Consider the following 25,656-nt stretch of genomic DNA (forward strand, 5'->3'; position numbering starts at 1 on the left):
AATAGAGCAAATCGGCTGACTACCCCTCAAAGTCTGGTCTACCGTACCCCTGCTTTGTACATGTACTCTACCATGCTTGGATGCCAGGGATCGAAAACCAGTGCAGACGACTGGGGACGGGAAGGAGCAGAGGAGGGAAAAGCAGCAAAAGATCTTGTTCGATACGTACAGCAGCAGTCTCTAGCAAGAGGGGGAGAGGGAGCGCAGGAAAGTCAACCATTGAGGGGATTTTCCTCATTTCATGTTGAAGTGCGGTCAGACAGGATTGTAGTTTGTCTGGGCTGGAATTTCTTGTTGCAAAATATTGACCATGTTTTCTAGCAGGTATGAACATTGTCTACGTACCGGCTGCCCAGGCACCTGAGGTATTGACGTGAAATGTGGCCAAATTCCGACTGAGCGTGGAAACTTGCAGGGCTACTACACATTCGAGTTACCCCTGATCCGTCGGAGGAGCTCGAGGAGCAAGAAAGCTCTTCTTGCCGCATGTGGGTCAGTCGCTATAGCCGCATGCGTGCTTTTGCTTTCCGGGGCAAGCACGAGGATGGAGGCGTTGACCAAGTGGGCAAAGACGTCGATTGTTGGCGACGCAAACATGTTAGCAACTTGGCGCAAGAGCAGAAGCAGCTTCTTGATGCAGCTCCCTGAGGAGTACCCGGAATCAGTCAAAAAGGCCATGAACTTCAGCCAAGACCCCTGCGATAACTTCTTCGAGTTCTCTTGCGGAAGCTGGGTAGCACAGGCCCAGATCCCTCCCTCGCAAGGCGGGATTGCAATGGCGTGGGACGAGGCCGAAGACAAGTCATACGAGACCCTGCACTCGTTGATGTTGAAAGATTATCCTCAAGACTCCAAGTTTCGCAAGGTTCAGGATTGGTTTCATTCCTGCATGGATACGGAAAGGGTTGAGAGTTTGCATGCCCAACCCTTGCGTCCGTGGTTGGCGGTGGTAGACGGGATCAAGAACCATGAGCAACTTTGGGATGCCATGGTGAAGTTGCAGCTCTGGAGCATTCCAACTCCCATCAGCCTGCAGGTGACTACCGATGAGAAGGACCCGTCGGTGAACGACCTCTTCCTCGATGCTGGCGGGCTGATCCTGCCTGACGCCACCTACTACGATGATGAGGATGCAGACTCAGTCGCGGCCATGCAGTCTCTGAAGGAGTATGTCCATCGCATCGTGAAGCTTTCGGGTTACTCTGATGTCGAGGCGGAAGAGGCTGCCAACAGAACTCTTGAGATCGAGATGGCCTTCTCTGAAGCACAGTTCGAAGAGCCCGCCAAGGACCTTGACGACGGTTTCGACCATTACAACCTGACCCAGCTGGAGCAAAACTCTCCGCACATCCCCTGGGCCAAGTACTTTGCCGGGCTCAAGGCGGGTTGCGAGAGAGCAGGGGTCACATGCCTGTCAGATTTGAACGAGGGGAGGAAGAAGATCGTTTTAGACTCTCCTGTCTTCTACAGCACCCTCTCAGAAATGTTTGCCAACAATTCTGCTGAATACTGGGTCCCATACTTGCGAACGCATGTGATCTACAACCTGTCGCCGCTGCTCTCCTCCAACTTCCTGAACGCCACGTTCAAGCTGGATGCCGAGCTCGAGGGCACGGAAACTTTGCCGCCGCGATGGAAGAAATGTGTCGCAGCTGTCAAACACGCTCTGCCAGGGTTGACGGATCAGCTTTACATCCAGTCGGTCTTCCCACCCAAAGCCAAGCAAGACGCTGAGCAGATGATGGAGCAGCTCCGAGATTCTTTTATCGAAAACTTGGAGCATGTGTCGTGGATGGACAACGAGGCAAGAAGCCAGTGGAGGCTGTTGTTGTGCGTGACAAGCCATCCTTGCAGACCAAGACTGCTGCGTTGGAGAAGGCCAAGAACATCGAGTTCAACATCGGCTCCCCCTCTTCGTGGTGCTTGATTGTGTTTCTGTGAATGCCGTGGACCAGCAGTCTGACGTTGCGCAGGTCAAAGATTTTGCAAGACTACCCCGTCTCGGCGCAGAGCTACTTCAACAACAGCATGCAAGCATATCATCGCCAGCAGATCCACATGCTCAGCAAAGTGGACAAGAAGGTAGACAGGAAAGAATGGAGTATGCGTGCTAGCACTGTAAATGCATACTACGACAACGGCGTCACGTCTCTCTTTGTGCCAGCAGCAGTGCTGCAGGTAGGCAAAGCCCAGACAGGGAGCGATGTTGACGCTGGTGCAGCCGCCCTTCTTCAGTGATACCTACAAGGCCGTGCGAAACTTTGGGGGGATCGGGTAGGAGGATGGCAGCCGGCAGCCATGGATCTGACGCCTCGTGGCAGCTGTGTGATGGGACATGAGTTCACACATGGCTTCGATAACACGGGGAGAAAGTTCGACGCGCACTCTCGCATGCGGGAGTGGTGGCAGAAGCCTGTAGTGTCGGTAGACTGCTGCTCTCTTCTTGTCTTGCAGGTTGACCTTGCTGAGCAGCGCTTCCGGGAACACTCTCACTGCATCGAGAAGCTCTACGACAACTTCGAGATCGCGGGCGAGAACGGTAAGGCCCCAGCCGCACATGAGGACGTTTGCTTATGGCCGGGCAGTCGATGGGAACGGGACGCTGGGGGAGAACATCGCAGACATGGGGGGGCTGAAGATTTCGCTGCGAGCATGGGAGCACTTGCACACACAGGTAACTTTGACGCGCATGTGCGAATTGTGAGTCACCAGGATGGCAGACACACGGCGCTCCTCCGAGCCTGCAAGAGCAGCGACTCTTCTTTGTCAGGTACCGTCGAGGAGAACGAGGCCCGCCGTCCTAACTGCTCTGCTCTGCAGCTTCGCTCAGAACTGGTGCGACAAGAACAGGCAGAAGGCTGAGGAGCAGGTGCCTTTCCCACCTGGTGCCTCGTCGATCCTCTAACGTTGACCCGCCCCAGACCGTCTTGACGGACGAGCATAGTCCCAACATCTTCCGTGTCAACGGGCCCGTGTCTCAGAACCCTGACTTCGCCCAGGCCTTCGGTTTGCGTTTCTTGCCCGATCCGTCTTGCACTGAGCATGAGGCTGCAGGATGCCCCGTTGGTTCGCCCATGAACCCCAACCACAGGTGTGTCCTCTGGAAGGACGTTGCGCCCTCCGAGGAGCTGCTCTTCCGCAAGCTTGAGAAGGACCGCAAGCTCCGAGCCTTGCGGTCGGACAGATAGATCATCAATAGTCACTCCCCGCCGCTGCTCTACCATCAGTCCTTGTCTTCCTCACCAGATCTTGATGCTTCTGGAGGCTGAGTCCCCGGCTTCCGAAGCTGGGCTAGGCTTCTGTTTCAAGCTGTACATATGTATCTTGCCTTGAGGTTACTTAACAGTAATGAAAGTCACATTCACTGTAACGGGGTGGGCGGGGCCGTGCTGAGCCACAGCCTGTATCATGAACGGTGCCGGACTCGGAGGCTCATCAGGACAGGCTGCCACACCATGGCAAAGATTCATTCGGCCGCACTCGCGCCGGCACGGTGAAGCTGCTGGGGCACCGGCGCCGGGCCCCGGGGGTCTGCCTGGGCACTGCCTGGGGTCGCGCAGGGGGTCGCGCCGCCGTGCCACGGTGTAGGTTGAAGGTGGGATGAGGGCTCCATACTGTTGACGAAGCCAGTTGAAGTCGAAGAGTTGGATCAGTCATCTATAACCGTTTTCCGTTACTCAAGACGAGGCGGCTTTTCGTGAGGAATGGCGGGTCAGTGCGCGGGGAGAGGACAGGAAGGGAGAGGGAAAAGGCGATGCCCGCGCCGAGATCATGGCGGGAGCCTGTAGGTCACAACCAGAAACAAAGAATCTCCCCCCCTCGATAGCTCACCACTTGTCTCGCTCCTCCGCTGGTTAGGTGGAAGCCTCAAGCTTGCCGAGAGAGCAGGAGGGCTTGCCTCGAGTGCCTGCCCGCTATCGAGACACCAACGACCACTCGACCCGTTACTGACTCGAACACCAGAGAAGAAGTGCATCGTGTGAGTTCTGGGAAGGATGAGAGCCAGCTTTCCTGTTGCGTTCAGGCCTTTCGCCTGTGACCACCTTTCAACCTGATCCCGGCGTTGAGATGACATGAGGGAACGGAAAAAGCTCTTGTTCCTCGTATGTGCAAGCATCCTGTGCGTTGCACGTGCGCCATCACCTATCCTTCCCCAGCATATAACATCCGCTGATCCCTTCAACCCGGAGGCAGCATCGAGCTGGACCAATCAGGTTTATCCGCCTCAGTTCCAGGACAAGAATGGGCGGTGGCTTTACCTGCCGTCAGTGGGGACGCAGCCTTACATCTCGATCTTCATCATCCAGTCGAGCGCCTGCGGCTACATGTATGTGAAGTCCAAGGCTGAACTCCCGACGTTGGGCTCGAGGATCCGACTTAGCGCCAACCTTGACCTCGTCTTTTCTGTGCAGAAGGTATTTGATGGGGCGAAGCAACCTGCTGGGTCTGTGCTGGATTCTAGCGCAGCGTTTGCTTATGTCTGCAGCGCCGACGGGAAGTCGTACAAGCTGAACAATGCTCCTGGACGATGGACGCTGGATTTGTTGTTACCGGCTCAGTATGGCCTTCCAGACCTCTCCGACACCGGTGTGGCGGCTCCGCCACAATTCTACGAGGTCGACACATCTCTGAATGCGACAGATCCTTTCCTTGTGTGTCCCAGAGCAAGCAACTGTCTAGCAGACACCCAGTTCGTATGTGACAAGTTCGGTTCAGACCTCTACTTCGCGATCCATTGCTCATGTCGACCGACCGAGTCTGCAAAGTCTTGGAACGGCTCGTTGATGAGCTTCTCTGACTCAAGTGACATCGTCGGTGCTCTCCCCCTTCGGGTGTGGACTTCTACTGCAAACACCGTGATAAGGTATACCACGGACGGCACCGATCCAAATGAGGACTACGGGAATCTTGTTTATTCGGGGGATACAATATGTTTGAGCCACAGTGGGATCATCAAAGCTGTCAGCTACTTTCCAAGGATGCTGGGAGAGACCGTGAGAAGGAGCAGGATCGCTCAGACCCCTTACACCATGATTCGGATGGTGGAGCCGAGGATGAGGATCTTGCCAGTGGGTCACTACCAAGAAATGCTTCAGCTTGTGAACGAGCCTTGCCCGCTGGATGGCAGCGGAGGTTATCTCTCAGTGCAGTTCGTTGATAGCTACAGGATTATGCGCAGCACAGGGTGCCCTACTTATCCTGTCTCTGCAGGAACAGGGCCGGCTTTGGCTACTTACAGGAGCTGGGAATTTCACTTCCCATCGATTCCGACATTGATGAACGAATCGATGTTGGTTGTGAACCTTACAGGCATCATCGGGATTGCGATCAACGGAGTCCCCATGTTCGCTGCGCCGGATTCGCTCCAAGACTCTTCGTACCAGGAGGAATTGAGCCTCCGTGACAGTTGCGGAGGCTTGCCCTTCACAGTATCATGCGAGGCATCTTCCTGCTCGGACCCATCGAGTTTCAGCTACACCCTTGAAGGGCTGTATCACTATCGACCTTTTTCTCCTTGTCTCTTCACCAACGAATCGGATGGCCATTCTTCTCTTCTGGGCTTCAAGCTCGACGGGATCCCAGTCTACGGTCCCTTCCAGTCTGTGAATCAGTTTCCGAGCGACTTGGACGAATGCGGCGGGCATGTAGATCCTGTCCACAAGTTCTATCACTATCACGCCGTCCTTGACAGACCTCAACTGATGAGTTGCTTCAAGGGATGTGTCACCGCAGACATGATCGTTCATCTGAATCCGCTCCTGGCTCAATCCCTTGGTTCACACTGCGTGCCTGCTGCAGTCCAGCATGTTCAGGCCTACACTTCCTTCCTCCATCGCCAGATTCCTGGGGCAGTGCTAGAGTCATCGCTGCTCTTCCCGGGGAACTACTCCAGCTACATGAGCGTGGAGATCTCGTGCTCGTCCTTCGAAGGGGTCGGGGTTGTTGTCTACAACGTGACCGGCAGCAAGTACCTCCGATGCGAGGCGATGGACTGCGTCAAGGTAGTCGGGGAAAGCACGAGCGGGCGAGCTATCGGAAGAGCTCAGGTCGTTGTCTACGACAGGGCGGTCGTGTCTGCTCGGTGTGAAAGTCCAGGGTTGGAGCCAAGTCGCGTCTTGGCGACGCAGGAGCTCAAGGTTTACGACGTTGCGTTCAACCCACTGTGGGAGTCCACGAAGGGGCTGTGGAACTTCACGGATCGATCGACGTATCATGGGCTCTATCAGCGACAAAGGTCCATCGTGCAGGGGGGATGTACAGAGCTGTACGACACCGTCGTCTCCCCGTCGCTGGTGCTGGACTTGACCGGCAGGATGGGCGACCTCCTCTTATCCCCTCCGTCGTGCATCACGACAGCCCCTGTGTGGAATGCTCAGGACCAGCCCTCCCTCTTCAACATGACCTCCGACATGCTGGGACTGAGCGGCCTCGTCTTCGATCAAACCATCGCTGTCAACGGCCTCGTTGTCCCGTCGTCTGCCAGTGACCTCGTGGCCTCTGGGAAGCTCCCTCGCTCCTCGATGACGCTCGAGCTCTGGGTCGGTGGGGTGGACCTCTCCAAGGGCAGCGGGATCTTCTGTGGGATCGTGTCGTTGCGGCCTGGCTTCCTGGGGAAGGGTTGGTATGTGGGCTACGACGTGGTGAGAGTGGGAGTGGAGGACTTGGTTGAGATCTACTTCTCCATCTCCTCAGAGGGGAGCGATGTCCATGGGAGGGGAGGGCTGCGGACGGTCAGGAAGCGGTACCCGAGCTCGCTCCTCTCCGGATGGACCCATGTCGTGTGTGTTTACGATGCATCTGAATTATTTTTGTACATTAACGGGGAGCTAGATGCAGTCCAGAAAGCATGCGATTCGGACTTCTGCGGGAATATAACTTACCCTGTCATCGACAATCTATTCATCAAAGAGAATGTATACTTCTCTGTCGGAAAGTTACACCTTAACAACAAGAATGTATGGCTCAACGGCGTCTTCGGCTTGTTGAGGATCATGGAAAGTGTCCTCAACCCAATGCAGATCAAGGCCTCGTCTATGCGGATCAACTACAAGCTTGACATCTCTCCGTGTCCAGTCGGTTCCTACGGGGACTACGAGGGAGTCAGACCTTGTCTTCCCTGTCCTGTCGGTTACTTCTCCTCCCTTGCCGGCCAGTCTCAGTGCTCACCCTGTCCTCCTGGAAGTTACGCGGACGAGACCGGGCTGGTGGCCTGCAAGGCATGTCCTGACGGCGTCATGACTCCTTCAGCCGCGTCCACCAGTCTCGCCAAATGTACAGGCCCAGCCTTCTGCGGGAACTTTCTGGACAACTGCGACCTGCATGCCTCCTGCCACGACGTCCCTGGTTCCTTCGAGTGTGCTTGCAGCCAAGGGTTCGTGGGGGACGGGGTGACTTGCGATGCGGTCTGCGGCGACGGGCTGGTGGTGGACGGAGAGGAGTGTGACGATGGCAACACGTGGGACCTTGACGGCTGCAGCTCCAACTGTTCGCTCGAGGGGGGTTACACCTGCTCGGCCGTTGGAGGGATCGGGAGCTGCTTGTGTGTCCTGTCCTCCAGTGAATGCTGCATGCGGGAGTATTGGGGCTGTCTGTCAAATCGTCTTGCTTGCGACTCGGATTGCTTTCAGAATCTCAACGTCTGCTTTCAGAAGAATTCAAACTCTCTCTCGTACAAGGTAAGAACCTCTCTTGATCCCGTTCCTCTTCTCTCCTTCGACCTTGGGTTCAACTTCCTCCACGTCTACCTCACTACTTCTTTGCCCTTCCCCTCCTCCTCTCCTTCACGTCTTCTTGACTTTGTCTGCACAGGACAACCAAGCTTCGGCTGGTCCGGGGCTGATCCAGTGGGAGTCCTTGTTCCGGTCCAACTGTGACCCTGGGAGGATGAAAGTCTGTTACGAGACGTTCTCTTACTGCAAGTTCTCGACGAGCTCGCTCGCTTCTCCTGCGGCTCCCTCGTCGTGTCCTTCAGTCGACTGTGTCGACGGGTACGCCAAGTGCATTAACACGGAGGCATGTAGATAGCAAGGTGGGGGGGAAGGAGCCATTGTACTTTTGTTTACAGTTATTCTTAGTCTTATCAGAGTTGTTGGGGTTCACAAATCTAATTCTTTCCAATGTGAATAGATTATCTTTACAACATTTCCACACCACCGAAACTCTCCCCCACGTTGCCAGTCAGCCCCAACAGCCCTCACCCTCCCCAGCTTCCTGCCGTGTCTACCTCGTCCTAATTCGCCTGCTCCTCTACAACCCTCACTGCCCAGTCTCGGTATTCTCCTCGCCTACTTCGACTTGTTGGTCTCGAGAGTCGATCGTTTCACCCTGCTGAGAGGGCTGATCGAATCGTCGAAGATATACCGGAAGATCGCTCCCGGCCAGGACTTGCACTGAGGGAGGTCATCGTAGAATTCGGGAGCAATCTTGCGCAGCTGAACAGGAGGCATTGTGTTAGCGAGCAGGGAAGAGGAAGAGGAGGAGGAGGAGAGGAGATACAAGGCAGTCAAGAAGGAGGACAGAAGAAGAGACAGATGGATAGATACAGAGACAGACGGGGAGGGAGAGAGAGGGAGGAGGAGGAGAGGTAAGAGCAGGTGAGGACTGAGAGGAATTACCTTGGGCAAGTTGCTCCAAGGGATGTTAGGGAAGTCATGGTGTTCGTTGTGATATCCAACGTTGTATGCTAACCAGTTCAAGGCCCCGTAGTAGGAGTACGTCTCAGCGGTTCCTTCCATCACGTAGTGCTCTGCGATGAAGTGCCCTGCTGTCGGGTGGATGCTTCCCGCGAAGAATGTGGAGAGGAGGAAGTAGAGCATGACCTTGATACCGAACATGTACATCATACCCAGGTCGAAGGCGATCTGCCAAGCATCGGCGTCAACGCGTGTTTAAGAGCAGCAAGCATGTTTCAACAACCTGCACGGCCCAGTTCAAGGCGATCCACGAGTCCTTGGGAACCAGGGACGGCTTCACGCACATCGGCCTGAAGGCGTATGCGAAGATCTGAAAGAACATAAAGACGGCTTTCTTCACCGTGTGCTCCAAGTACGAGTGAGAGGTCTTGGTGATCAACCATGCCTCCAATGCAGTCGGAATATCCGTGTCGACACCATCCTCCCCTTGATATCTATGATGTTCCATGTGGTACGGCTTGAAAGTAATGCTATATGGGATGCCAATCGGCAAGTTCGCAATGATTCCGCACAGCTTGTTGTGTTCAGACTTCTTGAATCCCAAGTTGTGTGAGAGCTCGTGGATGGCGAGGAAGAGCGAGTGATTGATCGTGGCACCAACAACGTAGACGACAACCAGGTAGGCGACCCAAGACCATTCCAGAGTGAATACAGAAAGAGCTACCTGAGCTCCGACGGAGAGCATGACGAGGTACTTGGTGAGAGGCTCATGGCGCATGAGCTGCTTCACCTCAGGATGGGCCTTAAGGATCTTCTCCTTCCTCGTCGCATGAGGCTCTGACTGCTCGCTCCTAAAGAAGTCTCCTCGTCGCTGCCCGCCGCCGCCCATGCCGGTCTGCTCTTGCGTGGGTGGAAGTGAAGGTCTACCCGAGGGGGTAGTGTCAGATTGAGGGTAGGTAGGGGTAGTCAATGGTAGGGTCACTCAAATACATGGTGGGAGGTTGAGTCAAATTCCAATATGAGATTAGGTGGCTCAAGTGGGGTCCTAATGGTAGATGAGGGGTAGGGGTACTGTTAAGTGCCTCTATCAAAGGGTTGCTGGGTATCGTGGTCATCGATGACCTCCATAGGGGTGGGGGTCCTACCTCCTGACGCTCAAGGCGAAGGTGCCAGGGAAATCAGGGGGTTAGATGGGGTGGGGTGGTGAAAGTCCAGGGTAGGGGTGAATTTTCGGTCAAATGATGGGTAGTAGGTTGTGTAGGCTGAAGGGATAATGAGATTTATGAGGTAGGGGTCAATATTCTTCTTCTGAGACTGTTGAAGTGTGGGGTACACAAGAGTAAAATAGGGGGTGAGGGTATTATCGACAGGGGTACAAAAAGGATGTAATTGCGATCTGGGGTGGGTGGTATAGGTTTCTGTCAACCGCCACGTTTCAGATTTCAAATTCTCCATTGCCATTTTGATTCAAAATGATTTGAAATAATCTACCGGGAAATTGTCTTTCTAATTTCAATATTCAACAAAACATTACAAAATATATGAAATTTTCTTAATTCTGTTCGTTTGCCTTAATTATGTCCACAATTTAGCTTAATTTCAACTCATTTTAACAGTCTGAGGCGGACCCAAGTCTCGATCCCCTTTGGGGGATGCATTTATTCAAAGTACCGGTCTAAATGAGCGACAGAAAGGGGGTAGATCAGGTGGGTTCCGAGGGTCCCTTGCCCCGATCGAAGCGACAATGGCGGGAAAATAGCGAGGAGGCGAAACGAGGACGAGGAGACGAACGCAGGAGCAGAGGAGAGAAAAGCGAAACATTGGAAGTTTTTTTGAACCTGATTCAGTCGAGGTGAGATGAAAGCCTTGCTCTGAGGACTTTGGCTTGACAAGGCGGACATGGTGCCTGAAAGGATTTTGGCTGCCACGGCCTTCACTGTGATAACATCATTGGTAGACACGACCCCTCTCTTCTCTCGTGCGGATTCGTATAGCAAGATATATTTGATGCCTGTGGAGGTGTGATATGATGGTTATCGGACGTGCCGTGAAGAAAGGAATGCTCAGACTGTTAACCGTCTCTTTGCTCCTTGGTTGGGGTTCGTCGCTCAGTCATCAGGATCTCCATCGAACCAGCAACCGAGATCCCGCTTGTCATGCAGGCACACAACTACCCTTCCTCTATGTCTGATGTACCTTGATTCTTTTCACTTCCCCAATGACTACCTCCCACTTTCCTTGCTCGACTTTTCCTGTACGTCCCTTCCCCCCCCCGCTTTCCCTCCCCCCCACCTCCACCCCCTCTCCTTCGTCCTTGTTCTCGTCCTCGTCCTCTTTCCCAGCAGCAAATCTCCTCGCATCTCCCCCCTCACTCTCCCCTTTTCTATCACTGCCTTCTGTCATACATGCGAGATATGACTCTTCTGTCGCTCACAGGCGATGCTCGTCGAGCTCATTCAATGAGTTTCTGCCTTCCTTCTCCCACCGACAGAGCCAGGCGTCTCGACGTCTCAGGATCATACCCTCCTCCTCCCTCCTCCGTCCCTCCTCCGCCTCCTCCGCCTCCTCCGCCTCCTCCGCCTCCTCCGCCTCCTCCGCCTCCTCCATCCTCCTCTACACATCCAGGTAACACTAACTGATCTGCGATGAAACCGGTTGAACCAGCATAGGGCTGCGAGGGGGCTGCAAGAACGAGACTGCGGGAGTTGAGGTGAACGCAGTCGATGGTAGTGTGCCAAGACTGACTGGAGGAGACGCAGGAGTTGTGGTGGCAGAGCCTGCCAGGAGGGAGGATGAATCCGATCTACTGGTGGTGGAGAGTGAAGGAGGGGGGCCCGTACACCAAGTACGGCACATACCACATCAACCCGCTGTGCAAGATAGTGGCGGTGAGCAGAGCCAGTCGGAGAGGGAGCGTACTGATGTGCTGCCTTCGTTGCAGTTCTCTATGAAGAACATGCTTCACCTTCAGGCCTGTGCGCTCATCGGTCAGTTCTCGAAGCTCCTGGACAAGGGCCTCCGTCCAGTCGTCACGAGTGAGAACTGGTGGGACATCTGGTACTACAGCATCTTCTCTGTCATTCACCTCCGGCAAATTTTCTATATCCTGCAAGATCAGCGGCCGATACAGTTCGAGCAAGACGACCTCGAGCTCTACGAGCTCGTCTTCCAGGTGTTAGCTACATCTGGATCTTTTCCCTCCTTGCGCTTGTGCTTGTTGTCATCGTCATCCTTGTCTTTGTCATTATCGTTGATCTCAGTGCTCCTGATTCCATTGCAGAACAATCAGTTCTCTCCTCGTCAGTTCGACAAGCTCCGGGCGCTTGCCAGGTAACAGCAAACTGACGTGATGACGTCATCTCATCTTCTCCTGCCAGCAAGAGGCAGGCCAAAGCCGGAACGCTTCTAGTTCCTCCTGGTCAGGCGATCCGAGAGCTGACCATCGTCGTCAAGGGAGAGTGCGAGGTTATGGTGGGGGGCCACCGAGCGAACGTGATCCGTCCGGGAGGCTTCCTGGGGGAGTTGGAGTTCCTGCAGGTGGGGAGGAGGAGAGAGTAGTTGTCTCTGCTTGTCGATGGTGAACAGAGTGGCGGCAGGGGGAGGAGAAGGAGAAGGAGAAGGAGGGCGTTCACGAAGCAAAGCTGCCGGAGGGGAACAGCACGTTTGACATGCTTGTCCGCGCGAGGTCGCAGATCACCTACTTCTCCTGGAACTTCGAGGTGCTCGAGAAGTTTCTGAGGAAATCGGAGAACAAGCAGGTGAGGTGAGGGCGGGCGGTTGCTTTCCGCTAATGACAAGAGGAAGATCGCCCTGAGACTGGAAGCCATCTTGGCGAAGGAGCTTGCAAACAAAGTAAGGATGATGATGATGGTGGTGATGATGGTGGTGATGGTGGTGGTGGTGATGATGATGAAGAGGAGGAGGAAGAAGATAATGATGAATAATGAGATAATTGAGAAGGCCAAGATGTCGATCAGGGAGTTGATGATAGTGATGATGATTACGGTCACGGAGTCGAATATGGTGGAACAGGAAGGGGGAAGCTCTGATTGTGAGCATCCAGGTGCTCGAAACCGAGTCGGAGACGGATCGGCCGAGCATGCCGCAATCATCAGCCGAAGACATCTTCGACTCCTTCAAATCAAGCTTACAGGGCAACAGGTGCCCGGCTCCTCTCCTCTCGAATGCACCAGCTGACTGAGTGGCAGATCAACGTCATCCATCCTGTGGAAGAAGATGTCAGAATGGTGCGACATGTTCCCTTTCTCTCAAACTCGCTCTGACTGCAGGTCAGGTTTACAAGCGGATAATTGACTTTATTGATTGATGAGCTGTATGACAAGTGTATATGTAAGACAACAAGAGCTCGAGATCTCCGAGCTCTTCATGCATGAATGTGCTGTGTGGACTGGATAGTTGGAACCCTTCAGAGGGTCAGCGTGCTGCCCCATGACAAGATGCGGGCAAGTGCATCTGCAAATTCTAATCAACTCAACCTTGCGGACAAGTCAAGGATCACCGCTCGATGATAGTCTCCTCTCGGGGTCCATTTTGATCATTTCCCCCACGATCTGGGCAAGGCCGTCCTGCCCGGGGTCGGAGGCAGAGAAGGAGAAGTTTTGCCTGAGAGAGGAGGGTGAGGAAGAGTTGTGGGAGGATGAAGGTATGAGGGGGCCTACCTCAGCAGGTGCCAGTCGTTACCGTTGCCAGGAAGATCTTTCAGGTTCTTCAACATCTAAGAGCGATCGTGAGTAGGCGCTAGAGACGAAAGGAGGGAGTGCAATGGGCGGGGTCGGTAGGTTACCTGGAAGATGATAAGGCCGGCGGAGAAGACGTCAGACTTGCAAGTGGCTTGACTGTTCAAAATCTCTGGCGCGAGGTATCGCCGGTCCCCCTCCTGATCCTCCCACTCGTCCTCGCGGATGCACAGGCCGAAGTCTCCGATCTTGATCCCGACCTCGTCGCACAGGAAGAGATTGTCGGGCTGCCGGAGGGTCCTTGTGAGAAAATGCAACAGAGAAGAGGAGAAGCGGGTCAACCTTGAGGTCAAGGTGCATGAACTTGTAGCCATGGATGTGCTCTAGGCCGGCGAGAAACCCTGACGCAAGAGAGAAGACCTGACAGCTGGTGAGACTGCTGCACGAGCAGGCGCTCGATAGTCTTACTCGTCTCGTCGACATTGGACAGTCCAAGGACTCCAAAACCTTGGCGAGGTTCCCTCCTGAGGATAACTTCAGCATAAACACATGTGGAACAGGCGCTGGCTGACCTTGACATAACTCCATCACGATGTAGAAGTACCCACCGTCTTGCCATGCTCGCTCGTAGCTGCAACGACACGAATCAGACGGGCAACGTGCCGGTGGCAACAGATAGCCAATGGTAGTCGGCTCGCTACCTGATAACATTCCTGTGCGCTTTGATGGAGCTCATGGACGAAATCTCTCTGATGAAGGTATCGCGATCTCGAGAGCCGCGAAAGGTTCTTGTCGATCGCTTCAGGGCAAACATTTCCTTGGTCCTTTCACACAACCAAGTCAGCAAACACGAGCTAGACTCCCAGCCTCTCCTCGCATTACCTGTAATGGCGAGCACTCCACACCTCGCCGAACTGTCCCTTCCCGAGTAGTTCCACACACTGATAGTGGTTGTCGTACTGCAACATCGAGCTGGCTCTCTTCAGCATCGGCGTGTAGTCCTTCCTAGAGTACAATGAATTCGATCGCTTCCGCGTTGCCTGCCGCTTCACAGAAATCTCTAAAGGATCTGGGAAAGTCTCTTTCCCATCTCCAACAGGGGTATGGCAAGCGTCTTCATACTCCATGGCAAAATCAGCGCAGGTGTGAAGAATAAGCTCGCTGTCGGGCTTCTGGCTGTTGGCAGACTGAGGGAACTGCTGATCATCCATGAAGATGTTGGCGTGCGGCGACACGACGACTGCGCCTTTCCTGAGGTGCATCTGGTTGGGAATCTGCACGCGGAGGTCCACACCTCTCTTGAATGGAGATTCTTTGCTCACTGCCTTGTGGAAGTGCGTGAAGTGAAAGGATTGATCAGGGGAGGCTTGATCTGGTGTGTCAAGCATCCTGGTTTTCTCTGCTGAAAGGTCGTCGTCCATGCTGTACGTGTGCAGCCTCTTCAGCGGCGGAGTGAGGGAGCTTGTCATGTCAATTATAGACTCATTGCAAAGACGCAGAGGAGATGCTTCGTTGCTGGACTCACTCTGCATGCTTGTATCCATGGACACCATTTCCATGGATTCCATTGTGGACAACACCACGGTTGAGACCGGATTCTGGTCAGGAAGGATCTATGCGGCGATGATGCTGGTAAAGCAGCGACAGACTCTGATATTGATTGACAGCGAGGAGACGGACGTCACTAATTAAGCTAAATGACTGTCCGTGATGAGAAGAGTGAGGGAAAAGGTGTTGTCCAGGGAAAAGGGCGAACGGGGTAAGGATTGGCAAAGGGAAGGCAAGGTGGAAAGATGCGAGCAGTAAGAGAGACGGGGTCGAAAAGACAGGAATAAAAGGAGGAGACTCGGGGGGGTTCCAGGGGAGGGGTCGCGGTAGCAGGCGATGGGAGGAGAGGGGAGCGAGGGGGAGGAGCTGGGGGCGGGGAGGGTGCCGGGGCAGGAAGCGTTCGATCTTTAGGAAGAGGGAGGGGTGGTCTTGAGACTGATGCGTGGTAGGGTAGTCCCTAAGTACTTCGAATTCATCCTAGGGTACTTTGTGGTATATTAAGGGGTGGGTTAAATAGGTAGAAACTACGGGTGAATGAGGAAACCGTTGTAAGTTTCATTTGAAATTTCAGGGGTGGGGGTACTTTTCGTGATCATGGCACCAGTGGGGTGAGTTGAACGAATAGCCCTCTTGTGGGTGGGGTAGGCTGGAGAATACAAATAATATAAAATAGCTCATGGACCTTCGGGTAGGGTACTGATGTCGAGGGGTACGATAGTATGTGGATCCTTGAAATGTGCTTCCCTGTGTGGGTAGGGTCCTCGGATGTGGTAAAAGTACGGGTGGTACTTCATTTGAAGGGGTAGACAAAATGCTGTAGTGGGTAGGATTATGATACACCGGTAGTCACAACATTTTGCAGTTTGTAGAAGGGGTAGATAAGAAGACCATTGAGACTCTGAGTAGGGTGGGTTACAGATCGGTGTACAAATACCCAGTTCTATCAGTTAAAAACTGCTGAAATTGGAGGGTGGGAGATCAAAATTACAGGGTCTCCGTTGAGTCTACCTGCTACAGGAGGTAGGAGGTAAACATTGCCCGCTAAAATTATCACGATGGGTGGTGTTCTTTGTGGTTATGAGGGTACACAGGAGCAACAGAGGGGTCAAGGAAGTACAGGGAGGATTCTTGACTACCCCTGCTTAGTCGCAGTGAATTTTCCTAGGTGGGTGGTATTGGTTGAATTTCGGTGGGTGGGGTCTTCAGGTTGTTCGACTTTCTGGGGTGGTCTTGAGCCCTTCGCCTTCGGAACCTCAGCATTTGACGCTTTCATAGGCCCTAAGACCGGAATAACGAACATCATACGACCTCCTAACGAATTGTAGCACGCGATAGGCTTTCTAGGACCTGAATTATAGCAAGAGTACAAATCCTATGACCTTCATTGTAGGAGAGAGGCCATTAGAGAGCTTCCCTATGGATGCTTCAGTACCTAGGGGTCGAGAGGAACACCCACCCCGTGCACCCCAGAAGAACTATTACCCCACCTTTGCACATCAATTTCACTGTCCTGGTACCCCTCCAAATTCCAAGCAAGCTGTGCAGAAAGGGGTGGAGAGAACTGCTATAGGACCTTGTCCTAGAGTCCCTAGCTATTTCCAAATCAGGAAGGGGGGAATCAGTTTGGAGTGACAAGAAGAATTGTGAGGGCCTCAAGGCAAGAACATTTCTCAATTGAGACACTAGCAAGAAATGTCGATGTGTCCATCAGGCCTGGTATGCTTTGCGGCCCAGAAAGACCTTCAACGACCTGCAGTTGAGTAAAATTTGAATTTACATTACTACCACGCCTTGGCCCGGATCGATTTTTTTTCCCGAGTAAAAATTAAAAACGTAGTAGTGGACCAGAGATCTAAGCGGGCCCCATTGAACTCACTGTTCGGAGCCGTGTCATTGACCGGCGCGGCCCGGCCAGCGCGGCCCGGCGCCGCGTGACTGCACAGGCTCAGGCCCGGCACTGAGTCCGAGTCGGAACCCCCGACGGTCGGCGGCGATCCGACACTGTCAGCCAATCCGGGAGTCCCGGCGGCTCGCGCGGCGGCCGGGCCCCGCCGGGCCGCACTCAGGGCCCATGCCATTCCGTCGGAAGTTCAGTGAGTGCCACGACGGTCAAGCCGCTTGCCGCAGTGCGGGCCCGGCCGTAGACGGTCACGGTCGGACGGTTCCGCCGGGGCCGGGCCGCCGCCGGGACTCTCAGGCCCGTGCCGGACTCGGCCGCGGCATGATGGCCAGTGACAAAAATCAACTAGACCCCTCATAATTCTGTTGAAAAGTTTCAATTCTTCATTAACAATTTGAATTTTGGCCATATAATATACAAGCTCTTGACAACTGGTACAAGCTTTCAGGGCATGGTACTAAACTTTACTCAAACATGGTACCATCAAGGCCCTTCACGAAGAGGCGCGGCCCTTGGCAGCGTCCCTTGGGGTCCTCCCCTCCCTTCATAAGCCTCCCGTCCTCTCCCTACTGCCACCGCAACAGTAGTAAGTTCCTCCTATCTCTCCGTGTTATGGGGATGTGTGCGACGTGGTGTATGAAACCGAGTTCTTATGAATGCAGATCGCCTCTTGTGATCGGTATTGCAGTGTAATTGTTATTGCACGCACACCCTGAATATTGTGTTGCCTGCGAACCATATTTCCGTGGATGTTGTGCTACTTCTATTTGTTTTCCTTTCTCGTCGTATTGGAAGTTGGTTGTATCTTACACTACTTTTCAGATGTTCTCCCTTCTCTTTGACCTCGAGGATTACGCTACCACCTACCGCGCCACCCGCGATGCCTACTTGAAGGCTGCCAACGAGCTCAAGCTCGCCACCGGCCCCTACAAGGCTGCCCGTGACGCCTACGTTGCGGCCACCGCCACCTACACCAAGTCCCTCTACGAGTAAACAGTGTACATTGGGATGTAATAAATTTCCAAATAATCGAAAGTTTTGTTTGTATCTGGTTCCATTCTGTTGAATTTCACTTGTAATCGGTTCATGAGTGTATAAGATTACGTGTATGATGAGCTTATCACACTACATGTATGGAACATGTGGTTTCGAATCTTGTCTTGTTCAATTGCCCACTTGATCCTTGAGATCAGCTTGTACAGGTTTGAGACAGCGCAACACGAATCAAGCAACTCACTGAGAGGGACGTAGCGAACGGATGTAATGCTTTTCTGCTTGATGTTTCCGTCCAAGCTCTGAATGCTACTTACAAGAGACACGCTGCATCCCTGTCGCAGAATTACCTTGTCCACCTGCAGGAGCTCTTGCATAATGTTGCCGACGGGAATGATAAGCCTATTTGCATCAGGTCGCTGACATAAGTAATGAGATAGCTGGCTCACCTGCCTCCTGGCTTGAGCTGGTCGATGAGAGACTGAGGAATAGCTATGATGAATGGGATGATCAGGAAACATTCACATGCCTAAAGGAAATTTTGAATGGAGAGAACTACTGACTAGGGGCTGCAGCTCCGACGTGTATTGCGTCATATGGGCCATGTTCAGCAATGCCTTGTAAGGTGTCATCAAGCTGCCTGTATTCTGTGCGTATTGGTACCTTTCCGTCCGTCCCCCTCTATCATTATCAAGGATTTTGAGTCCTAAGGAACTTGTTTAGTTTCTGTAGTGGAAAAGGGATGAAAGAGAAGAGTAACGGGAAGAGTGAGAGGAATAGAGAGGGAGAGGAAAAGGGAAGGTGAGGGGAGAGAGGGAGGGAAGGGAGAGGGAGGGAGCAAGGACAGGGAGGGACACGGCGGGGGAGGAGAGCGCCGTACAAGGAGATATTCTTTGCCATCTGCTTTGATATTTGAGATTGATTGCTGGACAAGTTGAGGCACATGCTCCACCCCGACAGCCTTTGGTCCAAATGACAACAATCATTGTCTTGAAATCGAAGGACGCAAGACAGTATTGGTACCTTGCCTGAGAACCCAACCATGATCTAGAGCAACAAGTCATTCGTGACGACGGCGGCAACGGTTCAAGCAGCAAAAAACTTACCGCCATGCAGGCGGTCAGGTAGCCTGTGCCACTCCCCACGTCCAGAGCCTTTGATCCTTTCGATCGAAGATTTAAGGACAGATGACAACCAAGAAAGCTATCACCTGGTTTGAGATGATCTGCTAGCGCATCCAGGCACATAGCATGCTGCGTCATGATCGTCAAGAGGGTTGGAGGAGAAGGAGCATGGGGAGGGGCGGGAGACCATGTGGGGAGCACTGATAGTGACATTGTATCCGATCAGCTGAGGAGAATCTTGATAAGGATTCCTCGGGCAATAGTGCTGTGAAATCGTCAGGAGGGAACGCAAGGAAGTCAGTCGATACACTCGTTCATAGAAGGGATATGCACGTCACACCAGAGCACAGCATCAGGCGTCTTAAAATGCCAAATCCACACCATGGTAATGATTAGCAGTACCTTTCGGTCCACGCCCAACATTGCCTCACGGACTCGCGAGTTTTGGAATATCCTCGCATCTGCAATTTTGCAGGTGACAAGCCATGTCAACCGGCACAAAGTACATCAGCTCACTCTCAAGGTTCGAAACAAGTCCCTTGTTGCTGGAGCTGCTACAAGACCATGCCATGCTTGTTGAGAGCTTATGGATCCACGTCAGCGCGAGCTCCTACTCTCGCCGTGTTACCTTCAACTTCGACGGGTACGAGGATGTTCTCTGCAAGGTGCTCCAGGAGATTGCAGAAACGAAAAAAGGAAGAATTTTCGTGATTTTGGAAACTAATAAGGTCTGTCACTGGATACTCAACTGGAAGCAATGTCATAATCATGAAGTCGTTGCGAAGCAACAGTTTGGTGTAGGTTATCGCGCATTACAGCGAGTCAAAAATAATTAATCTGCATCCACATTCCAGTAGAAAATGAGAGACATGTGCTTGAGAGAAAAGAAAGAAAATTGAATAGCTTCGCAGCATGAACCTCAAGGTGAGGGTGAGACATGCAAAATTGCTCCAAACACAACATGCAACATTGCTGGCAATCAAGCAACGTGAGGATTCATGAAAGATCCCTTCCACGAGAGGATATGCGTTAGTGCATAAGGGTAATGTCTCGTCCTTGCCATGCTGATCCCTTGCATGCCGACCAGACCGAGCGCAGCTGCTCATGCAACAATGAGCAGCTGCATTCGCAAGGCATCATTCTGGCAGGGCGCTACAACTAATTGGTAGCAGGGGTGGGGTCTGGGTGGGGTGATATAGAGAGACCAAGATGTACCCCATCCCTTCCCCCACCTACCCCTTTCTTTGCTTTACCGGAAAAATTGAAGACGAAATCATGAAGTTTTGAGGGGAGATTTGAAATATTCTCACCATCTTCGAGTAGCAAAATGCAATTAGCTCCTCTCGATTGTGAACGACATCGTTTATAACACAAGCAATATGCAAGGGAAGGAGACGAACTCAAGGAAGAGGTGACTTGCCGAGGGTGAAGTTGTAAGATTTGATTGCTTCCATTCAGTTGATTCTTCTCGAAGAGAGAGCTCACCCCGTCAAAACCGCACCAGATTGCTGTTGGGCGGAAGAAATTATCTTGAAACCTCTTGCCGCAAAGCAAATGTATAGTGGGACAATCGCCTCAACCAAAGCAATATCACGAAACTTTTGTGGTAACCTTGGGTACAGAAGAATAAGCTACACTCATCCTAAGCTTTATGATCCATTCCATGTGCTTGGACTGCACAGGAGTGCAACCAAGAATGAAGTAAAAACAGCATACCTAAAGCTAGCAAAACAATACCACCCCGATCTCTTTCAATTGGAGACGGAGAAGCGATCGGCACAAGCTAAATTCGTTGAAGTTCAGAAAGCATATAGGCACCTTGCAGGAATACCAGACTCATACCACATGGACATCAATACTTTCCACAAGGTGCATGACTCAAACTATCCAGTGTGGACTATGATGGCTAGTTGTCTCGGGTTGGGTACTTTGATGTTCTTCGGCGTTGTCTGGTGAGTCAAGCAACTACTTGCCCATATCTGATTCCTTGCTAAGGTGGTGGGACTCTGGAGTATCTGACGAACGGCAGTACCATTACCAGCAATCCACACGTAGATGACACGCGGCAAGATACAGGAACTTGGACAAATCTCTAGCAATGCATGCCCAAGAGAAGGGTTAAGCGTTTTAGGAGTGCTGGCATGCGAGCAACATTTTAGATCAATCCATTTTTGGGTTTACTTTTTCCCACTTTTCTACTTTTTCTTTAGCTAACTACACAAATGTAAAGCGCTTGCAAAGCAAAAAAAATCAGATTTTATCTCTTTCAGCTACGGAGAGAAATCGAGCAAGAAGGTTTAAAAGAATAAAACTTGCAAAACTTATATCTTGATCCTCAGTCCAAAAAGCGTATCAAACGCTCTCTGCATGGCATGTATCCTCTTGGAACTGCAGTTTCGTGTCTCAGGTTCAGACGGATTCGATTCTAGGAGCTTGCGGCATCTCTCGAAATCTGAACAATGTTTCTGAACAAAAGGACAAGTTCCTTGCACGAACACTCGAATATGGTTGGGGTTTTCCTTCTGGCACTGAACATACTGCTTGAAGTTGATCTGGGGAGGCGACAGGATGTGCCTACCAAAGGTCGAGCTTCGCTTCATTCCTGAGACAGGGGGCATCTCCAACGATCTGTCACCTGCTTCTTGCACGGAAGATTGCTCGGTGAAGCTAGGATGAACATTTATGCTACCATTATCATCTTCGATTTCCATGCTGAAAGCATGATCAGAAAGTGACTCAACACTTCCTTCGCAGCTGTAACACTCTTGGTCTGCTACGTCGTCTTTGGCATTTGAATGCAATTCGTTTGCAAAAACCTCATCGCAATTCACATCCAAGTTCCTTTCAAAATGTACGAAGCATTCCTGAACAAAATCGTCGTCTGGTGATTGAATGTTTCCAAGTAAAATTCGATTGTGAGAATCGTCAGCCTTCAAGTTTTCGTTTTTTCTAATCTGACGTGCTTGATGAGAAATTTTGCTTGCCTCTTCGGCAAGGAGTCCAATAAAAACCGGTTTGCACATTTCAACTTAAATGATGCGTTTGATTTCTTTGCAGGCTGCTTCCCCGAGGTTTACGTGGCACCTTCCTCCTTGTCAACTCACTTCGACTCTGTTCCACTCTAGCAACTCTCCACTCGTCTGCAGACCCTATCGCTTGCTTCTTCTCAACTCTGCTTCTCTCGTGCTCCTTCCGTCCTCCTGACTTGTATGCTGACTGATAGTTGTCAGTTTCGCAGTTATATCCCCTGAAGGTAGGGGTGGATTATCCTCCCCACCCCTTCCTGTGTATCCTGTCGAGTACCCCTGGTGGAAATGCGACTGCCAACTAAGTTTTATTCCTGTACCCCTCGTGCGGACTTACACCCCACCCCTTTCGTCCGACTGTTTCCACCTACCCACCCCTGATCACCTGTTGTTACGACTCTCCGGGCGGTATCAGATGACTCCGGGTCCTAGGAAGTTGAGAACGGTGGTATTGCGTACCAGAAGTAAGCTCTCCAAACGATTCATTTTCGTTATTCGACCTCTTGGTCTGCAGTCCCTACGTTGTTGAAAAGATATATTTTCGTGTCAGTAACGTGCGTTGCTGACGTTTTACTCGGTTTTGACGAATTAGGGCATGGTCGAGCGGGTATGTCTGGGGATGAGGTATTGAAGCGAGTGGGGAAATGAGGGAGATGAGTGTTCGGTATGAGGGTTATCGACCCGAGACCTCGAGCCGCGTGCGGGCAATGGCAGCAGGCTGCCTTGTGTGGGAGAGAGAAGGGTCCATGCCGCTATGCTGTTCCCTGTGGAGTAGATCCTCCTCGTATTGATAGACATGGAGTGTCGATACTAGGCTCTCTGTGACCACCCGGTGTTTCTTACCCACCTTGACCGCTTCATGTTGATTTGATTCCCCCACGCACCTTGAAATGCGTCTCCTCGCACCCCCGCCTGTGTTTGGGGCTTGTCAGGCTGCACAATGCTGACTGATCTTATCTCAACATGAAATGATACACTACCGAGAAAGCATAGTGTGCATCGTGCTGTAACTTGGAAATGATGATTGTTTATCCCAGGGGAGATTAGCAGGATGATCCTCCTCACTCACAACATGCTCGCCTCACCCATGAAGGAAGCTTCGAAGCAGCTGCACCTTAAGATAGAGTGCGAAGAGAAGGTAGAAAAGGAGCAGGAGTACAACGCGGATTTCCTCAACAGAATGATTGAGAGGATCGATTGGAACTCCTTCTGCGCTGCGGCTCAATCGGTGAGGGACGGACGCGGTGAGGCGAGTTGAACTATCTGACGCTGCCCCTGGTTCCCGCAGCTGGACGTTGGAAACGGTTTGCCTGAATCGAAGGAGCAAGTAGACAGCTCGAATGAGGAGCAGATGAAGAAGATACATCACGCTCTCATGGAAGTCGATGTAGTGAAAGGGAGCCTCGTGTGCACAGAGACAGGACGTGAGTGGTGGGACCTGTTGAGTGGTACGTCACTGATGCTCGGGCTACAGGAAAGTTTCCGATTGCAGCTGGCATACCAAACATGCTCTTGAACCAAGACGAGTTGTAACTGTACTTTTGCTGTGATCCATGTAGTGAGCTAGCGCTCACGTATGATGAATTTTTAACATGATTAATGCTATTTTAGAACAAGAAAAGAATCTTGCTACTTGCTATTGCATATGGCGAGCCTGTGTGCACTTGAGTCGTTGGATAAGACTTCTCAAGCCTTCATTTGCAGCTGTTTTGAGTAATATTCAAGACTCTTCACAAGATTCTGACCAGAGCTCAAACCCTCCAGCCTCCTGGGCGAAAACTTTACATTGTGACCGAGGTATGTGACGGAATATCGGCTGCTGTCGTTGAAGATCGGCTTCGCAACCCTCAACGATCGTGTACTGCTCGATCTCACGAAATCATCTCCCTTCTGTGAGCTGACGCTGCTCAATCTCCTGCTCAGATTCAGAGAGGACTTGGTTCTCGAGAAGGAGTTCGAACGGAGGAACAATCCGCTCGCTTCACATTCGGGACAGTTGCAAACTGCGGCCATGTCATACGGCTGGCCAGACAAACAGTTCCATGAAGCAACCTTCGTGCAGGCGCAAGAGAATTTGCACTTCCAGCGAAAACCATCGCCAGTGTGGTAGGAGACACTCTGTCTCGGGTCCAACGAAACTTTGAGACTCTGCAGGAAGGCGACGGGCGAGGACCCTCCTGTGCTCCCTCGGCTCTCATGGAAGCTCCCCAGAGAGTAGCAGTCGAGAAGTGTTACAGCGTCATGCTTCCTCCACACCTGAGCTGTGAACCTCAATTTCTTCGATTGCTTGATGTTTGCCTTGATCTTCCCGATGCATCGCGTTTCGACAAAGAAGCTCAACTCATCGTGGGCCCAAACAACGTCCAGGATAAAAGGTCGTTTGATGTCTAGTTTCCCCGTTGAGATCACCGAGTGTCCGCATGCGCAAACGAAAGTCTGTTGCAGAATATCAATGCTGCAGTACCAGACTTTGCTTTTCCTCTTGCGGCTTGTAAAGTCAGACGCAATGTCCTCGGCATTGAGAGAAAACTCAGTCAAGCCCACTGACATTCCATGCTTGCAATCGTCGAGTATCCACCGAGACAAGTAGTCTTCCTTCAAATTCTTTGGGATCACCATTGTAGCGAAGGACCCAGCATGCTCTTGAATGATCGAGGGCACGTAGTCAGAAGTGGCCATGAACGCATCGCTCTGTAACCTTTTGATGGGCCCAAAGCACAACACGTCCCTGATCTCGTTCACAGTCCCAAAGGATGAACTTCCCGTCATCGATCAGAGTCTCGAGTCTGACATTCTCATCTTTCAACTGTTTCTGTGCATGATCTCTCCATCAGGCCACCTCGTCGCTCCATCCTGCTGAGATAGTCATGGACTTGTTTCGCCCCGATCGTGCATTGTGTGCAGGAAAAAATGTAACGGTCTGCCTGTTTGTCCGTTATTTCCACAACCTTACCGTTACAGTGATGTGTATTATTGTAACGAGTTGTAACGATCAATATTCCTTGCGACGGCTGGCACGTGGTTATGCTGATCCTACCAAGCAGGAGGAAGGAGGAGGAGGGGGAGGAGGAGAGGGAGATCAAGAGACGAGCATGGCAGCTGGAATATGTAAGCAGAGCGAGATGCAAGAGGGAAGGAGCGGACGATAGCGGCTGCTGGGAGGAAGGACAGGACTGGCAGGGCTAAGGAGCCTTTACATGGACGGGAGACAAGGATCGTCAGGCTGGAGAGACAATGCATAGGTAGCAAGGTTGAGATGAGGGGGAGGATGGTAGTGAAGGAGTATCAAGTCGAGATGATTATGAAGAGGCAGGGGGTGTCGAGGACGACGAGGAAAAGAGACGGACGGGTGTGTCCGTTTGGGAGACTGTGGTTGGCGGGGAGGTGCAAGCTTGGGATGAATCCACAGAGGGATGAGCTGGAGGGTTAGGAGAGGGAAAGGAAGGGAAGATTGATTATGAGGTAGAGCAGAAAAGTTATATCTAGGCTTTTCGTTTGGGTGGATACAGCAGACAGCAGGATTGAAACTTTGTTTCGCCACTGTTACAACATTCAATCCTGCTGTTGCATGTGCTTGGGGATTGCGGCAGCAGTCGTCCATCAAATCACCCAGAGGATGTAGAGTTCAGCCTTGCTGCCTTGCTCTCTTGCATGCGAAGTTGCAGCTGCGAACTTGTTTATGCCGAGTTTGCACCTTGATGATGGGATCTTTTCGCAGAGGCTCCCTGCCCAACC

The 25,656-nt window shown here is 52.2% G+C and overlaps 11 protein-coding genes across 11 annotated transcripts; 6 read left to right on the forward strand and 5 right to left on the reverse strand.

The window, feature by feature from the left end:
* Nucleotides 1-544: 544 nt before the first annotated feature.
* Nucleotides 545-3,188, forward strand: GUITHDRAFT_99599 (hypothetical protein; the record flags this gene model as incomplete). Its single annotated transcript, XM_005841873.1, has 11 exons — nt 545-1,702; nt 1,855-1,919; nt 1,974-2,178; nt 2,222-2,274; nt 2,322-2,424; nt 2,473-2,539; nt 2,586-2,674; nt 2,721-2,770; nt 2,821-2,869; nt 2,922-3,006; nt 3,055-3,188. 11 exons carry the CDS (start codon nt 545-547, stop codon nt 3,186-3,188), a joined length of 2,058 nt encoding a protein of 685 aa, XP_005841930.1.
* A 2,328-nt stretch (nt 3,189-5,516) lies between these two features.
* GUITHDRAFT_61719 (hypothetical protein) lies at nt 5,517-5,726 on the forward strand (the record flags this gene model as incomplete). The annotated part of the gene is made up of 1 exon (XM_005841874.1): nt 5,517-5,726. A coding segment is annotated over one exon (210 nt), but the record flags the coding sequence as incomplete, so codon positions are not given.
* A 2,347-nt stretch (nt 5,727-8,073) lies between these two features.
* GUITHDRAFT_83878 (Delta4-sphingolipid-FADS-like protein) lies at nt 8,074-9,522 on the reverse strand (the record flags this gene model as incomplete). The annotated part of the gene is made up of 3 exons (XM_005841875.1): nt 8,074-8,432; nt 8,616-8,861; nt 8,917-9,522. The coding sequence occupies 3 exons, from the start codon at nt 9,520-9,522 to the stop codon at nt 8,286-8,288; spliced, it is 999 nt and encodes a 332-aa protein (XP_005841932.1). The 3' UTR covers nt 8,074-8,285.
* Nucleotides 9,523-11,425: 1,903 nt separating this feature from the next.
* Nucleotides 11,426-12,400, forward strand: GUITHDRAFT_131925 (hypothetical protein; the record flags this gene model as incomplete). Its single annotated transcript, XM_005841876.1, has 5 exons — nt 11,426-11,521; nt 11,575-11,805; nt 11,914-11,963; nt 12,011-12,170; nt 12,230-12,400. The coding sequence occupies 5 exons, from the start codon at nt 11,426-11,428 to the stop codon at nt 12,398-12,400; spliced, it is 708 nt and encodes a 235-aa protein (XP_005841933.1).
* Nucleotides 12,401-12,931: 531 nt separating this feature from the next.
* On the reverse strand, nt 12,932-14,088 carry GUITHDRAFT_149912 (hypothetical protein). The gene is made up of 8 exons (XM_005841877.1): nt 14,032-14,088; nt 13,903-13,961; nt 13,799-13,854; nt 13,673-13,750; nt 13,438-13,617; nt 13,313-13,368; nt 13,153-13,256; nt 12,932-13,106 (listed from the first exon to the last, which is right to left on the reverse strand). Exons 1-8 carry the CDS (start codon nt 14,064-14,066, stop codon nt 13,060-13,062), a joined length of 615 nt encoding a protein of 204 aa, XP_005841934.1. The 5' UTR covers nt 14,067-14,088; the 3' UTR covers nt 12,932-13,059.
* Nucleotides 14,089-14,461: 373 nt separating this feature from the next.
* On the reverse strand, nt 14,462-14,898 carry GUITHDRAFT_149913 (hypothetical protein; the record flags this gene model as incomplete). Its single annotated transcript, XM_005841878.1, has 1 exon — nt 14,462-14,898. A coding segment is annotated over one exon (437 nt), but the record flags the coding sequence as incomplete, so codon positions are not given.
* A 2,700-nt stretch (nt 14,899-17,598) lies between these two features.
* Nucleotides 17,599-17,773, forward strand: GUITHDRAFT_149914 (hypothetical protein; the record flags this gene model as incomplete). Its single annotated transcript, XM_005841879.1, has 1 exon — nt 17,599-17,773. A coding segment is annotated over one exon (173 nt), but the record flags the coding sequence as incomplete, so codon positions are not given.
* Nucleotides 17,774-17,878: 105 nt separating this feature from the next.
* GUITHDRAFT_83880 (hypothetical protein) lies at nt 17,879-19,645 on the reverse strand (the record flags this gene model as incomplete). The annotated part of the gene is made up of 13 exons (XM_005841880.1): nt 19,524-19,645; nt 19,412-19,478; nt 19,298-19,356; nt 19,083-19,160; nt 18,982-19,024; nt 18,878-18,933; nt 18,795-18,818; nt 18,652-18,732; nt 18,435-18,477; nt 18,335-18,388; nt 18,221-18,263; nt 18,122-18,173; nt 17,879-18,073 (listed from the first exon to the last, which is right to left on the reverse strand). The coding sequence occupies exons 2-13, from the start codon at nt 19,464-19,466 to the stop codon at nt 17,879-17,881; spliced, it is 783 nt and encodes a 260-aa protein (XP_005841937.1). The 5' UTR covers nt 19,467-19,478; nt 19,524-19,645.
* A 635-nt stretch (nt 19,646-20,280) lies between these two features.
* GUITHDRAFT_149920 (hypothetical protein) lies at nt 20,281-20,772 on the forward strand (the record flags this gene model as incomplete). Its single annotated transcript, XM_005841881.1, has 2 exons — nt 20,281-20,306; nt 20,354-20,772. A coding segment is annotated over exon 2 (323 nt), but the record flags the coding sequence as incomplete, so codon positions are not given.
* A 2,200-nt stretch (nt 20,773-22,972) lies between these two features.
* On the forward strand, nt 22,973-23,454 carry GUITHDRAFT_62907 (hypothetical protein; the record flags this gene model as incomplete). The annotated part of the gene is made up of 3 exons (XM_005841882.1): nt 22,973-23,149; nt 23,210-23,345; nt 23,396-23,454. 3 exons carry the CDS (start codon nt 22,973-22,975, stop codon nt 23,452-23,454), a joined length of 372 nt encoding a protein of 123 aa, XP_005841939.1.
* Nucleotides 23,455-23,607: 153 nt separating this feature from the next.
* Nucleotides 23,608-24,827, reverse strand: GUITHDRAFT_160572 (hypothetical protein; the record flags this gene model as incomplete). The annotated part of the gene is made up of 1 exon (XM_005841883.1): nt 23,608-24,827. The coding sequence occupies exon 1, from the start codon at nt 24,688-24,690 to the stop codon at nt 23,608-23,610; it is 1,083 nt and encodes a 360-aa protein (XP_005841940.1). The 5' UTR covers nt 24,691-24,827.
* Between the last annotated feature and the right edge of the window lie 829 nt (nt 24,828-25,656).

The sequence above is a fragment of the Guillardia theta genome, assembly GCF_000315625.1.
Source record: "Guillardia theta CCMP2712 unplaced genomic scaffold GUITHscaffold_2, whole genome shotgun sequence".
NCBI classification, from domain to species: domain Eukaryota; class Cryptophyceae; order Pyrenomonadales; family Geminigeraceae; genus Guillardia; species Guillardia theta.